At 33.8% G+C, this 17388-nt stretch overlaps 1 protein-coding gene and 1 pseudogene across 1 annotated transcript in view; one reads left to right on the forward strand and one right to left on the reverse strand.

Annotated features, from left to right (window-relative positions):
* The window catches only part of LOC137755878 (A disintegrin and metallopeptidase domain 3-like), a 102686-nt gene extending 86235 nt beyond the window's left edge, over positions 1 to 16451 (forward strand). The window contains exons 17-21 of the mRNA XM_068531995.1: positions 2102 to 2185; positions 4277 to 4391; positions 6023 to 6031; positions 13737 to 13902; positions 16397 to 16451. Of these exons, the coding sequence (XP_068388096.1) occupies positions 2102 to 2185; positions 4277 to 4391; positions 6023 to 6031; positions 13737 to 13902; positions 16397 to 16451 (429 nt within the window). The remainder of the gene's footprint in view (positions 1 to 2101; positions 2186 to 4276; positions 4392 to 6022; positions 6032 to 13736; positions 13903 to 16396) is intronic.
* LOC137755903 (cytochrome b-c1 complex subunit 7 pseudogene) lies at positions 8577 to 9036 on the reverse strand (annotated as a pseudogene).
* Positions 16452 to 17388: the final 937 nt, after the last annotated feature.

The following is a 17388-nucleotide window of genomic DNA, read 5'->3' on the forward strand; positions in this document are numbered from 1 at the left end:
TAAATGTCTCTTTCTGGTTTTCCTTTACTCTCATTTATTGGGAAAAGGGGGGCTATTGTGGGTGCCAAGTCTGTGAATTTGAATTGGAATCATTCTGTGGTTATTTTTAAAAGTCATCAAGGATATACTTTATGTTCATTTGTTATTCTACAGTGTTCAGTTGTTTTCAGAGAGGTTCGATAGTAAAGGCTTCTTTACCACCTTGTCTTCAAATGTGGGTCCTTTGTAAAAATCAGTCTATCAATTGATAGATAAGAAAAGAGAAAAAGAGATTTTATTTCTTATCTATCAACATAAAGAAGAGTATGTCTTCCTTGTCAATTATAATAAAAATTATAAATGTTATACTCCTAAATTTAATACTGTAATATATTAAGTGAATAATATATTACACGAAGATAGGCATTATTCCAGCAATGCAAGTTTGCTCAATATTGGTTGTGATAGAAGGCTTCTTTGAATTGTTTATTTAGAAGACAGAACAGGAGTTTATCAAACTGATTGTAGCTCATATAAGAAGGTGAGGAGTATTAAGCATATCTTCTTAACATAATCATTTCAAACTTGAAGAAAAATGTCTGGGGCATGTAATTGTCCAAAAATAGATAAGCTAATCAATGACTGAATGAATAAAATTAACTGTCTTTTCCTTACCCATTCTTACACACAGAACTGTATGAAAACTTGCTTACATAACCCAAGTTTTTCTCCTCAGGAAATATTTTTTTAGTTATATCAAGGATTTTTTTTTTTTGAACTGTGATGTGATTTCTTCTGGGACACTATTAATGTTTCTTTTTTAAAGAGGGAACTCTTATGTGTTAGTTAATATTCAAATCACTGTCCCAACCACTGACCAAGGCTAAGTATTTTCATAGTGTCTTTTGCTTTTCCTGTCATTACAAAAGAGCCAGCTACAAATCGATCTGTTTAGTTGAAAGAAATTATATCAGAAGCATGGTTCTTAACTTTTCCTGGCTTATCTTTCTCCTAAAAACAAGCCAGGGAAGTATGACTGGTATTGCCTCAATGACAATGTTAAGAACACTAGAATGAAAATAGTTTTGTGGACGGGTAATGCTGGTTTGTCCAACATTTTGTTATCCTTGCTGGCTTTATCAGAGCACTTTCAGTTAATGAACAAGCTGATATTTGTTCTTTCCTTAATTAGCAATGGTGATAGAAAATAATGATATTTTTAGACTATTCATCAGATACGGGGTATTCTACCAGATACTTAAGAAAATCCATCAGATAGTAGATTCTCCTGAAGACAGTCAAATTGAAATTTGGATAGACAAATATTAACATAGAGTCTACATAGAAATCAGGTTAAATAAATAAATAATTAAGATAATATCCTATATTTAGTGAGCATTTACTGTGTGCCAAACACCGCTTTTGTTCCTTTATCCGTAACAAGCTATTTCACCTTCATAACCTTGAGATAGTTAAAATTATTATTCCAAATTCAAAGATGGATAAACTGAGGTAAGGAAGATTAAATAAATTTCTCAAGGTCACCTCTCCTAATGCAAAAGATAAGAGATATGGTCATTAAAGTTGGGAAAAAAATGTGAAAATGACAGGAACACTGGTATTGAGCATTGATCATTGGGCTCTGTGAGTAAAGTAGTTCTTGTACTGAATATTGGCTCTGTCAGTCAGTGGTGGTGTGACCTTAAAAGTATACATTTAATTCTCATCAAATATAAAATGAAGATGAAAATATCTCCTTCACAGGGTCAATATGAGTATATATTATAAAAATATATAGAAAGTGCAAAGACAGATCCTAGCTCATTACCAACAGTCAATACAAGTTGGCTGTTTTTGTACTTACACCAATTAATATCGATAAATGCATGATTCTGCTCCCTCAAGGGAAAAAATGGTTTCTGATTCTCAAAATACAATATTTGATAAGGTAACAACACACCATTTGACTCCAAGTTCTTTTATTAGAATGAGCAGATCTGAAATCCAGATTCATCTGAGGTATATATATCTTGTGCATCTAATTTTCATACCAAGTACAATTGTTCAACTCTTGACTTTAAATTTAAAATTTTTGTCGTTGGTGGTGGTTTTCACATTTTAGTTTTGTAACAGAGGATCTTGCACAGACGTCACTGTCAGCTCAGACGCAACTTGTATCTCCAAAATAAAGTGCCATGGACATGGGGTATGTATAATGGTTACTCTATTTTTAAGTATAGTTATTTTGATCCATGTCAATAACATTTTTCAGTATAATAATGCTTAAAATTATTTGAGGTGTAGAAATGTATTTGGAAAATTGAACTCGAATAAGAAAAGCAGACTCCATTATTCATACGTATGTATGTGATTTATGTGTTCAATCAGATCATATAGGCTTCATGAGCAAATAATTTCCTTTGAACTTTGTACTAAAATTCAATATGAAACAATCTATTATTATAATGTTAGATTAAGATTATGAAATTTTGGAAATGAGCTCATTAAGGATTACACATATACATTTATACATACGTAAAAATATTGCTTATAATTGAGTGTATGTGTGCTGATAAGTATTTAAACACACAATATATATTATACATATTACTTATAATCTCATATTTTTATGGGAGCAGACTTTCTTGTTCATTATGATCTGCTTCATCCTTGAACAGCTTCAATGTGTTTCCCTGCATGTCTCTTCCTTACTATATTTGAAAAGTTATCCACTGATGGACTTTCAGATAATGTTAAATTTTTACTTAACTATAGTAACTAATGGTACAGTGGACACTGTTGTACCTTCACCTTTGCACATTTATCTGACTTCTTAAATTGTTAGCAGTGAAATCTGATGAGCCAAATATATGTAACCGTTTAAATTTTCATTAATATTATATTGTCTTCAAGAAATATTATACCAGTTTTTGGTCTCACCTGTAAAAATGCATATTTTTATATGCATTAAAAAAAAAAATGCAGGGCTTCCCTGGTGGCGCAGTGGTTGAGAATCTGCCTGCCAATGCAGGGGACACGGGTTCGAGCCCTGGTCTGGGAAGATCCCATATGCCGCGGAGCGGCTATGCCCGTGAGCCACAACTACTGAGCCTGCGCGTCTGGAGCCTGTGCTCCGCCACGAGAGGCCGCGACAGTGAGAGGCCCGCGCACCGCGATTAAGAGTGGCCTCCGCTCGCCGCAACTAGAGAAAGCCCACGCACAGAAACGAAGACCCAACACAGCCAAAAATAAATAAATAATTTTTTAAAAAAAAATGCATATTTTTTTATATGCATAAAAAAATAAAAATGCATATTTCCTCATATTCTGGTCAGACTAGTTTCTCTGTCTTTTGAATCTCTTCAAACATGCTAAATCCATTGTTACCTTGCATTTCTTTAGTAATTAATTATACAGTCCTTAAGTATGTATGGTCACATTTTCCATTTGCATTTCTATTTGTCCATCCATTGTGAAATTATCTACCAGGTAATAGAAATTTTGTAAACTTTGTAAGTTTTTCCAAGCATGTCTTTGGCTTTAACTGTGTGACTAGTGTCTCCTGCCATACTGATACTTCCTATCTCATATAGTAATCCAGGAGAAAAGTGACCTGTGTGTCTTTTAAAAATTTTTTCTCCCAGATCACTTACATGTCCTATTATTTACAGTTTCTTTTCTGTTTTTTCCTCTCTTACTTAATTTTAATTAATTTCTTGTTAAGTTTTTCACGAGCCTATTTCTAGATTCTCTATTCTGTTTCTGGCCCTTCTTTCAATTCACCCACCAGATCACATTTATAGATATTTTCTAGCCTTCCTATTTCTAGCCAAATAAATTTTGCTATCTGTGTCTATTAAGAATACTTCTCCCTTTTGTTTTTCCCCATTTTTTTTTTTTTTTTTGTAAAAATTGGCTCTTATCTTGGCTAATTTTTTTGAACTAGCACAATTCATAGTATATTTAAACTCCCACTATTTTATAATTTCTAGCTTCATAATTCCTATGCCTTTCTAGAATAAGTCATTTCAGTTGTATCAGAATATTATATACTTTTATTTAAAAGTACAAGAGATAAATAAGAGAAAATCTCTGGGACATTTGAAAAGATATTGCATGAATATTATTATATTAATTTTTAATTTAAGAATTGCTTTCCACATTAATATAAAAAACTACCTATAATATACTAAATTATAGTACTTTAATAATTTACATTGACTAAAAATAGCAAATACTGTGTTTAATTTCTATCTTATACATCAAATGCACTTTTTAAATTTGGTTTTGGTTTCAGGTTTGCAATACTCTCCATAACTGTCACTGTGATGTTGGATATGCTCCTCCACAATGTGAACCAACGCCTTCGTCACCAGGAGGAAGTATCAATGACGGGTTTTGGCTTACGTCAGGTTAGTATCCAGATCACGGTACTCCAACAGAACCTTCTGCACTTAGAGGAATAGTATACACCTCCACGGTCTGTGTGGCTATTGAGCACCTAGCATGTGGATAGTGCAACGAAGGAACTAAAGTTTCCATTTTATTTCACTTTATCTAATATAAATTTAAATAGTCACTTGTGATTAGTAGCTACTAAATTAGGCAGTGCAGCTCTAGATCATATTGTCAATCAAAATTTTGTATATGGTTTAAATTCAAATCTAGACATGAACACTTTAACAGATCTTCTCTTAATTTTAACAGTGGTTTCCAGAACTTTTCTATTTGTACAACAGAGTTTTCTAGATAGGTATAGTTAAATGATAGAACAGGTGATAGTTTTATTATGTAGTCTGTATATCCCAAGGATGTGAACTGTTGTGATGTGCTAGTTCACAACAGAGTTGCCTCTTTCAAGTTTTAACTCTGCTATTGAAAGGTAAAAATAATAAAGTCTTCCACATCCAAAGTGTATGGACAGTGGATGGCACAAAACATTTTTTAATTTATTTGGTGAACATTCGTGAACAACTGTAGCATGTTTGATTTTTCTAAACTTCACAATGTGAAATTCTCAGAACACTAATTCCATTAAGGTCTTTCCATCATTTGTGATTCTGTTTTGTGCTTCTGTTTTAATTTATTTTATTTATGTATATGTTGTAAACCTGACAATACAGCATTGTATTTGCCTTAAAATAGCCAATGAAATGTTAAAGAATTTTAATGTAAATATTTACATTTATCCCAACCTATTTACCGTTTTCTAGGGCTTTTCAACTCCTCCAGCACATTCAAATTTCTGTGTAGGTCATTTCCTTTCAACCTGTAAAACTCTCTTTTTTATTTCTTTTTGTGTGTACCTTGTAGTGATCAATTGTCTCAGCTTTTGTCTTTAAAATGTTTTCATAATTTGAGAACAGTATTTTCACTGGAAGTAGAATTGTTTCTTTCAGCAATTCAAAGATGTAATCCCATTGTATCCTGGTTTCCGTTTTGTGATGAGAATGCAGCCGCCATTCTTATTATTCATCCCAATAATATAATGCTTCTTTCATTCCTTGTCTGAGTTTCAGACTTACTTGATATCTTTGATTTTCCATAGTTTCACTATGGTTTACCAACATGAGTTTTTCTTTGAATTTATGTTGCTTGGTTTGGCTGAGATTCTTGAATATAGAGGTTGGTGTATTTCTGGAAATTTTGAAAAAATTATTAGTCATTGTCTCTTTTTTAATATTTATTTTTTGTTAAGAATATTTTGCTTTTTAAAAAATTTACACACGGTAGCATTCACTCTGTGGTACATAGTTCTATGAGTATTGGAAAATGTATGTATTCCGTTCCCACCACCACAGTCATGATGCACAACAGATCCATATCTCAGATCTTCCCTCTGGCTGCTGCCCTTTGTATTCATCTCCCACTGCCAGTTCCTTGCAACCAGTGACCCGGTCTCTGTCACCATAGATTTGCCTTTTCCAGAATGTCCTATACCAGAATGTCCTATACAGCATACGTGCATTTGAGATTCATTCTCATCGGCATATGTTTTAATAGTTCATTCTTTATTACTGTTAAGTAGCCTTCTATTGAAAAGATGAACTATGTAGTTTGTTTATCCATTCACACATTGTAGGGTATTTGGGTTGTTTCTAGATTTTGGCAGTTTTGAATAACGCCGCTGTAAACATGTGCACGTAGGTTTTCGTCTGTATTTAAGTTCTCACTTTTTGATGGGTAAATACCTAGGAGCTTTTGTCTATGTATAAGTTCTCACTATAATACCTATAAGTGAGATAGCTGGCTCGTTTACTCAGTGTATGTTTTTTAATGAGTGTATTTTTAATTTTTTTAAGAAACAGCCCAACTATTTTCCAAAGTGGCTTTGCCATGTTCCTTCCCTCCATTCATCTGTGAGAGTCCCAGTTGCTCTGCACAGATGACCCACACTTCACAAGCATTTGGTACTGTCGTTTTTGGTGGTTTTGTTCGATTTTTTTATTTTGCCAGCTTTAGATGTGTAATGATATCCCACTGTTATTTTTAGTTAGCTTATCAGGTTGAAATAATTATACACTCATAAAGAGTTGCAGAAAGATTTAGAGGGCTGTCTTACGAATCCTTTACTCAGCTTCAGTCAATGTGAACATGTTTCAGTACTACAGTAGAATATCAAAACCAGGAAATGGACATTGATGAAATACATAGACCTTATTCACATTTCACCAGTATGCATACACTTATCTGGGTATACGTGTGTGTATGCATTCACATGTGCGTATATTTAGTTCTATACAATTTCACCACATGTTCAAATTTGTGTAACCACCATCGCAATCAAGATATAGAACTGCATCATCACTACATGGCCCCTGATATTGTTACTCCTTTATATAGCTACACCGATTCCCTCTTTCCCCTTTCCGAACTCTTGGCAACCACTGAACTGCTCTTCATCTTTCCAATTATGTTATTTCGTGAATGTTATATAAATGGAACCATGTAGTTTGTATCTTTTTGAGATTGTCTTTTCCTCTCACTTCATTCCTTTGTATTGATGACTAGTATTCCTTTGTATGTCTGTAGCATATTTTGTTTAATTATTCACCCATTGAAGGACATTGTGTGGATGGCAATTTTTAGTTATTATGAATAGATCTGCAATGAAAAATTTGTGTGGAAGATTCTGCACGAAAATAAATGTTTAATTCTCTGGGAAGCATGGCCGAGAGTGAAATTGCTGTGTGTATGGTAAGCCCTTTATAATTTTAAAAGCAACTGCCAAGCTTTTTGCAGAGTGGCTATATACTTTTTGACATCCCCACCAGTGATAAATGAATGACTGGGTTTTTTGCAGCCTTGCCAACATTTGAAGTTACCATTATTTTTTTTTTTTTTTTTGCCATTCTATTGGTGTGTTTTAATATCTCATTGTGTTTTTAATTTGTACTTCCCTAATGGATAATGATATTGAATATCTTTAATGTGTTTATTTGGCACCTGCATATCCACTTCAGTGAAAAGTCTGTTCATATCTTTTTCCCATTTGCTAATTGTATTGTTTATTAAATGTTGAGTTTTCACATAAACATCTATTTTGTGGGATTTGTGATTTGACTGTATTCTCTCCAAGTGCTTTTTTCTCAGACCCAAAGGTTTTTTTTTTTCCTATTCTTATTTTGATAAGCTCTTCTTTTTTTCCTTTTTGGATCTATGTGTTTGGTGTCAAGTATATGAATTCTTTGTCAGTCTTAAGTCTTGAAATTTTTTGCTATGATATCTGTAAAAGGTATAGTTTTATGTTTTATATTTAAGCCCATGATCCGTTTTGAGTTACTTTTTATAAAGGGTGAGAGATTAATTTTCCGATTTATGGGCGTCAAATTTTTCTAGCACAATTCTTTGAAAAAGCTGTCTTTTGCCCACTGTGTTGATTTTGCACCTTCGTTAAAAATTAATTGGACGTTTTTGTGTTGATGTATTTCTCAGATGCCTATTCTGTTCTATTGATCTATGCGTCATTCCCTCCACCAATACTACACTGTTTTGATTATTGTAGTTATAGGGTAATCTTGAACAGCAGGAAAAGGGAGTCTTCCCATTTCATTCTTCTTTTTCCAAATGGTTTTGGCTATTTTAAGGTTTCTCCTTTCCATATACATTGAGCTTGTCTATGTTTTTACAAAAAAAATTTTGCTGTGATTTTGATGCAAATTGTGTTAAACCTATGGATCAATTTAGGAAGTTTCACATTTTTATTATTTACTATTGAATCTTCCTGTCTATGAACACAGTATTTCTTTCCATTTATATGTCTTCTTTAATTTCCTTCAGCATAATTTTGTAATTTTCACCAGATACTGTACATTTTATTTTTTCGTATTTGTTATTTCACTTTCTTTAGAGCTATTGTAAATAATGTTGTACTATAATAGGACATATTTTTATTTTATATTTATAAACACCAATTAAAACGATTAATCAATGTTTATCATTCCTACATCATCTAACTAACTCCTTTCAGTCAACTTTGCATGTATATTTGTCCACTTGTGAATCATATCAAATAAATGTTCATGCCCCAATGTAATAAAAGGTGAAAAGATACTATCCTAGATCTTCTTTTTTTTTTTTTTTTTTAATTATAATAGAGATTTATTTAAAGTAATACATTTACAGCCCAGATAGTTCTACATTGTACATTTCAGGTTTAACCAACTTCATAAAAATACTTTAGGATAGCTGCATCCAGATTTAGACTACATGATTATTTCTTTGCCCATTCTTCTCTCTCTTTTCTTTCCCGAATAACCTCTTTCAGATATGGTTCAAGGTAGAATTTATCCTCCTCATATTTTGTCCACTGCTCTTTAGGCAAGATCTGCTGCCTCATGGTCAGGTCCAGTGCTCTCTTAATGCGAAACACCCTGTGGTTATAAAGGTTCTCAGGAAGCCTTCTTATGGCTTCTTTTACATCTTCATTCTCATATATCGTATCATCTCGCATTAAGCCCAGTTTATTGAACCCGGCAGCATTGTAATACCATTTTCGAATACCCTCCAGCCACTTGCTTGATGCTGCAACGGCAGGCCTACTCGCCATTTTAACCCGAGACCCTAGATCTTCTTTACAATACGGAACGTTCTAGGTATTTGTGACAAAATATTACGTGCTGAAGTATGATTAACTGGATGAGAATATCATATTTCCTTTTTGTTACTAGAAATATTCTGTTCATTCACTGATTCTTCAGTTGGAGGAAAATTATGATAGCATCGTCCACTCTGATGACTTGTAGTATGAGATTTCATTTGGATGATCAATTTCAACATCACCATTATAAAGTTTAAAAACAAGAGCCCTGGAGGTGCTCTTTTGTACCTTCCTGAAAGTTGATATATTACTTGGGCAACGAAATTAGAAAACTGAAATTTGCCAGCGGAAAAAATAAGGCGTCCAGAAATAAAATCTCACATATGCAGTCTAACGATTTTCAATTAGGATGCCATGACCACTCAAGGGAAGAAAGGACGGTCTTTTCAACAAATAATATTGGGATAACTGGATATCAATATGCAAAAGAATGAAGTTGGACCCTTACTTACACCTTAAAAAAAAATGAACTCCAAATGAACCAAGGATTTAAATGTCAAGAGCTAAAACTATAAAATTCTTAGAAGAAAACAAAGGGGGCAATATTCATAACTTTGGATTTAGAAACGATTTATTGAATATGAAACTGAAAGCACAGGCAACAGAAGAAAAAAGTAGATAAATTAAAAACTGTTGTGCATCAAAGGAAACTACTGATAAAGTAAAAAGCTAACCCACAGAATAAGAGAAAATGTTCACAAATCATATATCTGATGAAAACTATTACGTAGAATATGTAAAATATTCCTACAACTCAGCTACAAAGAAACATAAAATCCAATTAAAAGTGGCAAAAGACCTGAATAGACATTCCTTCAAAAAAGATACATAGATGGACAATAAGCATATGAAAAGTTGCTCAACGTCACTAATTGTTAGGGAATTGCAATCCACCTAGATACTCATCCAAACCTATTGGGATGGCTATTAATTAAAAATTTCAGAAAATATCAAGTTCTGATGAGAATGTGGAGAAATTGGAACCCCTGTGCATTGCTGGTGGAAATGTAGAAGTGCTACAGCCCATGTGGAAAGTGGTATGGTGGTTCCTCATAAAATTAAACATAGAATTACCATATTATCCTGAATTTACACATCTAGGTATATACCCCAAAGCACTGAAAGCATGGACTCACAGATATTTGGACACCCATGTTCTTAGCAGCATTATTCACAATAGCCGAAAGGTGAAAACACTCGAATGTCCATCAACAGTATACACATATGGTGGTATATACATACAATGGAAAATTATTTAGCTTTATAAGGGAATGAAATTCTGACACATGGTACAATATGGATGGAACTTGACAACCTTATGCTAACTTAAATGAGCCAGTCACAAGAGGACAAGTATTGGATGATTGTGCTTTTATGGGGTACCTACAGTAGTCAATTCATAGGGACAAAGTAGAAAGGTAGTCGCCTGGGGCTGGAGGGAGGGGGAATAGTAAGTCAATGTTTAGGACTGAGTTTCAGTTTGGGAGGATGAAAATGTTCTGCAGTTTGATGGTAATAATAGATGCACAAAGATGTGAATGTACTTAATGCCATTGACTGTACACTCAAAAATATTTAAAGTAATAAATTTCATGTGTTGAGTAGTTTACCACAGTAAAGCAAAATTGTCAGGCAAAAATTCCATTTTATGACATCACCAAAAATAATACAATGTTTGTTTAGATATAATTTTATGGAAAGAAGTGTAAGATACACTGAAAGCTAAAACTACATTATTGAAAGAAGATCTGCATAAATGTAAAGACATCTCCTGTTAAGGTATTGGAAGACTCAATATTGTTATTACTGTCAATACTCTCAAAATTGATCTACAAATTCAACACAATCCTTAACAAACCCAAGCTGTCTCTTTTGCAGAAACTGAAAAGCTGATCTTAAAAGTCTTACAGAAATTCAAGCAACACAGAATAGTAAAAACAATCTTGAAAACATAGTTTTCAAGAAAACTTGAAACTGAAAACACAATTCCAAAACATATTACAAAGCTAAATAATCAAGACAGTGTAGTACTGTCCCAAGAATAAGGATAGATATTTAGCTCAATAGAAGAAAGAGTCCAGAAATAAAGCTCCATGCTAACAGTCATGGATTTTTGACAAAGATGCCAAAACAATTCAAAGGACAAAGGATGGTCTTCTAAAACAATGGTGTTGGGACAAGTAGATATCCACATGCAAACGAAGTTAGATTACTGCATCACAAGTTTCACAAAAATTAACTGAAATTGGATCATAGATCTAAATGTAAGAGCTAAGGTTATAAAACACTCAGAACACATATTAGTAAATCTTTGTGACTTTGGCATAGGTGTGTTATCGAAGACACCAAAGCACAAGTGAAGAAAGAAACAATAGACTGATTGAATTTCATCAAAATTGAGAACTTTTGTGCTACAAGTGATACAACCAAGACAGTGAAGGACAAACTACAGAGTGGGAGAAAATACTTGTAAATATTATATCTCATAGGGGACTTGTGTCCAGAATATATAAAGAACACTTACAAGTCCATAATTAAAAGACAAATAACCCAATTAAAAATGGGAAAGGATTTAGGGACTTCCCTCGTGGCGCAGTGCTTAAGAATCCGCCTGCCAATGCAGGGGACACAGGTTCGAGCCCTGGTCCGGGAAGATCCCACATGCCGTGGAGCAACTAAGCCCGTACACCACAACTACTGAGCCTTTGCTCTAGAGCCCGCGAGCCACAACTACTGAAGCCCGTGCACCTAGAGCCCGTGCTCCACAACAAGAGAAGCCACCACAATGAGAAGCCCGCTCACCGCAATGAAGAGTAGCCCCTGCTCGCAGCAACTAGAGAAAGCCCGCGTGCGGCAACGAAGACCCAACGCAGCCAAAATAGATAAAAAATGGGAAGGGATTTAAATAAACACACCTCCATAGAAAATATACCAATGGCCAAAAAGCCCATGAAAAGATGTTCAACATCTTAGGAGAATGCAAACCAAAACCACAATGAGATACTACTTCACACTCATTAGGATAGCTATTATAATAAAAAACACAGGCAACAAGTACTAGTGAGGATGTGGAGAAATTGGGATCTTCTTGATGCTCTTTTTACCACTACTGCTCAAACTCTGGTATCTCTTTTCCACTCTCACCCCAGTAAGAGCTGCTGTCTAATTAGGTTCAGATTGTCTCATACTATGTATGTATATATACACATATATATTCCTTATCCTTCTGCCAAGGACACCTGCGAGGGTCCCCTTAACAGTTTTGGAATCCTTAATTTACAGAGCAACTTTCTGTTCAATGCTGCACCCTTCAGGTTCCCACCATTTCTTCTGCTGTGAACTCTGTCTTCTGCTCCGTGGGAATGCTGTCCTTTGCTTAGGACTCCAATTCTCTGTTCTGAGATCAGCAAATTATCCACAGGTAGAATTGTATTTCCATAAAATCAACATCATGTTTTCTTTTCTTCAGATATTATAGTTCTGTGTTTCCTGTTGACTTCCAGAAACCATTTCCTTCATGTTTTATCCTGTTTCATATTTTTATTATTTGACACATTTAACGGAAAAATGTCATCATGCCCACAAGTGGAAGCTCCCAATCTTTCTTCCTTAGAGTAATGGGTATCTCCCAATTAATCTAATAGTGATCTCTTTAATCAGTCTTTGGAGTAATTAAGCACATGAGAAGGAAGCTCCACTTGCAACATGATAATTTTAGTAAAGATGGATTAAAGGAGAATGGACCTTTTCTGATGGGTGAGGCCAGGAAAGGAGAGCTATAAAGTGTTGAGTTCTACCATAGCATGAGACTGCTGCATGTTTGATTAGTTTCAATATTTTTGCATATATTTGCTAATTTATTTCTTATAATACATAAAACTTCCTAAATCACTTTCTTTAAGGTAAATTACTTCTAATCAACATATAATTGGACTGTGTATGTGTTTCAACATCACCGATCCTTTTGCCTTTTTGAGGGGGCATTAAATTCATTTACACTTAATATCCTCAAAAGTTGCTTTGGTGGTAATTCTGATTGCTTGATACAGTTTTTTGTATTTTAATTGTCTGGTTTATTTCTTTTGCTTAACTGGACCAAGTTTCCATAGCTTTAGTTTTCTGGTTTTATGTAATGTCTTTATAATGCCAAGAGGAATATCTATTTTTCTAATTAGTACAGTCAAAATTAAAACAATATCACTTTATACATCTATTATGTAAATTAACCTAGTCTACTATTGTTTTTTTTAAATTAGCCTCAGTTATATCAAAAAGTTTCTGTAAATAATTTTTAAAACAGTTCTTTTTTTTTCTCTATGTTATAAATGGAAGAACCTATTAGATGAAAATATCAATCTAATATGTTCTAAATAGCAGTTCATAGAAGGGAATATGATAGAATAAAATACATTAGGAAATTAGCACATAAATATTAAATATACAAAGATTAAAAATAAATTATGTATATATATATATATATATATAGACAGAAATATATAATGTACTTTGGGGCATAGTCACAGAATATTGGAAAACACTTTTAAGTTTATTCACCCTATGATTATACTATTTGAATTCCAAAGTTTTATAATTCAAATTATTAATATGCTTTGAATACCATTTTTGAAAAAGTTAAAAGGTACTCTTATGTTTTCAGGTAAAAGTACAGACATGTTGGTAAAACGACGTGGTGCTTCTCGAAAAAATGGCCTTGTGATCAGTTTCTATGTTGTCCTGCCTTTCCTCATTTTAATTCCCATCATTGCTCTTAAATGGAATAAAATGAAGATATTTTGGAGCAGAGAGGGTACAGTAAGTGGAGGGTAAGTAAACTCATTATCTTTAAATTTAATATTAAAAATGATTTAGGAGAAAATTCAAATATTATTCAGAATATTGTAAGTAGGGACTCTTGGATGGATTGGGTAAATGTTTAGAAACATACCAAATTTTTTTCAGATTTCAAGCAGGTAGGTAAGTTTCATGTTTATATAGGCCCAGGAACAACTGAAATTACTCAGTAAATCCTCAGTACCTTTCGAATAGAAAGCCATGTTGGCTGTAACTGCTTTAGAAGGTCTGTCTACTTCCCAAGCAACCCCGTTTCCTTGCACTGACATTCACTTGTGCCAAGAAGATTAATAGAGACAGAGCAGCATAGAATAAAGAAGGTGAAGATTAATAGAGACAGAGCAGCATAGAATATGAGGAAGGTGAAGATTAACAGAGACAGGGCAGCATAGAATATGGGGAAGGTGAAGATTAATAGAGACAGGGAAGCATAGAATATGGGGAACCTGAGAAAATGTAAGATGGCAAAGAATGAGGGAGAGAACACACATAGGATACTGCCCTTTTTACACATAATTAATATCACTCATGTGTTTCTAAAATTAGAGGCACTTGGACAGCTTTTCCTTTTTTTTTTTTTTTTGTAGAGCAGAGCTTGATTAGGTCTTTTTTTTAATGAGGTATAATTAACATATGATATTATATTAGTTTCATGTTTACAGCATAATGCTTTGATATTTGTATATATTGCAAAATGATCACCACAGTGAGTCTAGTTAATATTTGTCACCATACATAGTTACAAAAATTTGGTTTTCTCCTGATGAGGACTTTCAAGATCTACTCTTTTAACAAGTTTCAAATGTGTAATTCGTTATTTTAACTATAGTCACCATGCTGTACATTATATCCCCATGACTTATTTTTTTTACAACTGGAAGTTTGTACCTTTTGACCCTCTTTACCCATTTTGCTCACCAGTCTCTCAACCCATTTTTCTGACAACCACCAATCTGTTCTCTGTATCTATGAGGGTGTTTTTTTTTTTTAGATTCCACATATAAGTGGGATCATACTTTGTCTTTCTCTGTCTGACTTACTTCACTTTCATATAGCTTTTTTCTTTACTGTAACACCAATACAAGCCACAATTTGCTTAGTGACTATTTCGGAAAATGAGAATGCAGAAGCAAGGGTAAAGAAGTGAGTCTCGTTTCTTCATTGTAAAGGAAATCATTTTTGTTTCTCATTTGTGTAGCCAGAGACAAAATAATGGTATAATATTCCAGTCAACACCTCTACTTCCCAAGTTAGTTAATCTTATTTATGAACAAGTTAGCAGCGACCAGGTAATTCAGGGTAGTGTTCTGCATGATTCATCAATCATTCAACTGTTATAAACTGACTTAATTGAATGATATCTGGCATGTCTTCCTGTGCTCTTACTTAAGACCTCTTGGACAAATCTGAATAGTTGCAAGAACTCGACCTGACTTTGGGAAGAGATGGTAGAGTAAGGTACCACTGATCGTAAAGAACAAAGTCTGCTCGTGACAGCCTAAATTTTAGAGCAGCGGTAAATGGTTTCAGGGCTGCAAGGGCAAGAAATGATGTAGAGCTGAAACACAGAAGGGTGGTAAGTACCTGGATGGTTATGAACTAGGCAATTGTCTCCATCACCCAAAGCCTTTACGATTGACATCGTCTCCTCTTGTCCATGTCCATTCTCTCCAAGATGACTGCTCTGCTTACACATGGCCCAGAGTACCTATCTCAACTCTTTCTAGTTTCATTTTCAAGTAAAAATCCCAATAATCTGCCAAAACCAGTGCCTGTTAGTTCATTTTCTCAAGAGACAGAAGGAAATAACTGTGCAAGTGTATCTCATTTCAGCCAGTGTTCTGTCTGGATTTATAATCCTGAGTTAGGTGTTCAAGCCTGATTTCATCATCTGTGGCCAAAGAATTGTAGCCATTTAGTAGGAACCTGTACCCCATGACATTCCTCTTCAACAGGAGCTGAGTGTGTGTAGGAGCCAAAGAATAGATGGAGGCTGTATAAATACCACAAAGTGTAACTAAGCATAGCTAACAGAGAGGCCTCATTAAGGACCTCATTAACAGAAGTGAAATAATAACTATTCACGTAGGTATTTGATAGAAATCATATAACTGAAGTTATGATAATTTAAGAATATACATGTAAATTATCTGTTTAATTTGGAGAAGCATGATCATAGATATTTTAATATTTCATCCGGTCTTCCATGTAGACAAAATAGAGAAAAGTAATAGATGGATTTTTAGTTTGAAATTTTTAAAATGCTTAACATATTTAAAAGGTAGGCTAACCTTAGGAAAAAACCAAACACTAGAATATATGATCCCTGAGTGGCATATAGAAAGCAAAGTGGATATTGGTACATATTAATTGAGTAATTAGGACAAATCTAGCTTTATTACTTTTCTTGACTTTAAGATTACAGTGTTTGCTAACCTTAAAAATAATTCTGTTTCTTTCAAACAGATCTCTATCAGAAGACAGCAGTAGGAACAGCAACAGCAGCCTGTCTTACGGTTAAAGGTGAAGTAAAGGAATCAAACTATTGACAAAATGATATAATTCATTAAATACTTTAAAAAATATTTTTAACAGTACCTCAGTATAAGGAAGGTATTATTCCCATATTTCATCATTTTGATTTCTACTTGTTGCTATCATAGACTAAAACAAATGATGTTAATTTTATTTTATACTTATTTAGAAACATTTAATGTTAACTTCCATTAGCCACAGATTTATTAACCAACATCTTTGTAAAAAGAAATGACATTAAAGGGATTTTTTAATATTTTCTTAAAATATTTATGTGCAGTCATGCATTTGATTGGTAGATTTAACGTTCTAACTAAGAGGTTTACACAGGTTGTCTCCCAACACCTGTATTTATTCCTCACTAACAATAACTCCCGGGTTATTGTTCGCCTTATTTTATTTTTTTTAAACTTTTTCATTTTGTATTGGAGTATAGCCGATTAACAATGTTGTGATAGTTTCAGGTGCACAACAAAGCAACTCAGCCAAACATATACATGTATCCATTCTCCCCCAGGCTCTCCTCCCATCCAGGCTGCCACAGAACATTGTGTTCTCCTTATTTTAGAAATAAGGAAACAGACATAAAGAATGTAAAAAATTCTGCACATGTATAGAATTTTAGTGAGTTTTTTGAGTTTGAGTTTGACAACCAGACACCAAGGTTGAAGCTCTTAAGAACTCTGCAATTTTGCCACATATCTTCTGATACAAGACTGGCGATGGGGAATGGAATTTACACTTATTGAGGACCTAGAGGATGCCAGGCAAATACTAAATGCACTCACCCTCCAAGGCAGAAGAACAATTCTTTACTGTCAGATGGGATAAAGGAGGCTTCTGTATATGTCGTTCAAATTTCTAACTCATGTGTGTAAAGAAATCGTGATATTTGACATATTAGACTTATCCCTGGCAGTAAA

Source organism: Eschrichtius robustus, chromosome 21, assembly GCF_028021215.1.
Source record: "Eschrichtius robustus isolate mEscRob2 chromosome 21, mEscRob2.pri, whole genome shotgun sequence".
Classification (NCBI taxonomy): domain Eukaryota; kingdom Metazoa; phylum Chordata; class Mammalia; order Artiodactyla; family Eschrichtiidae; genus Eschrichtius; species Eschrichtius robustus.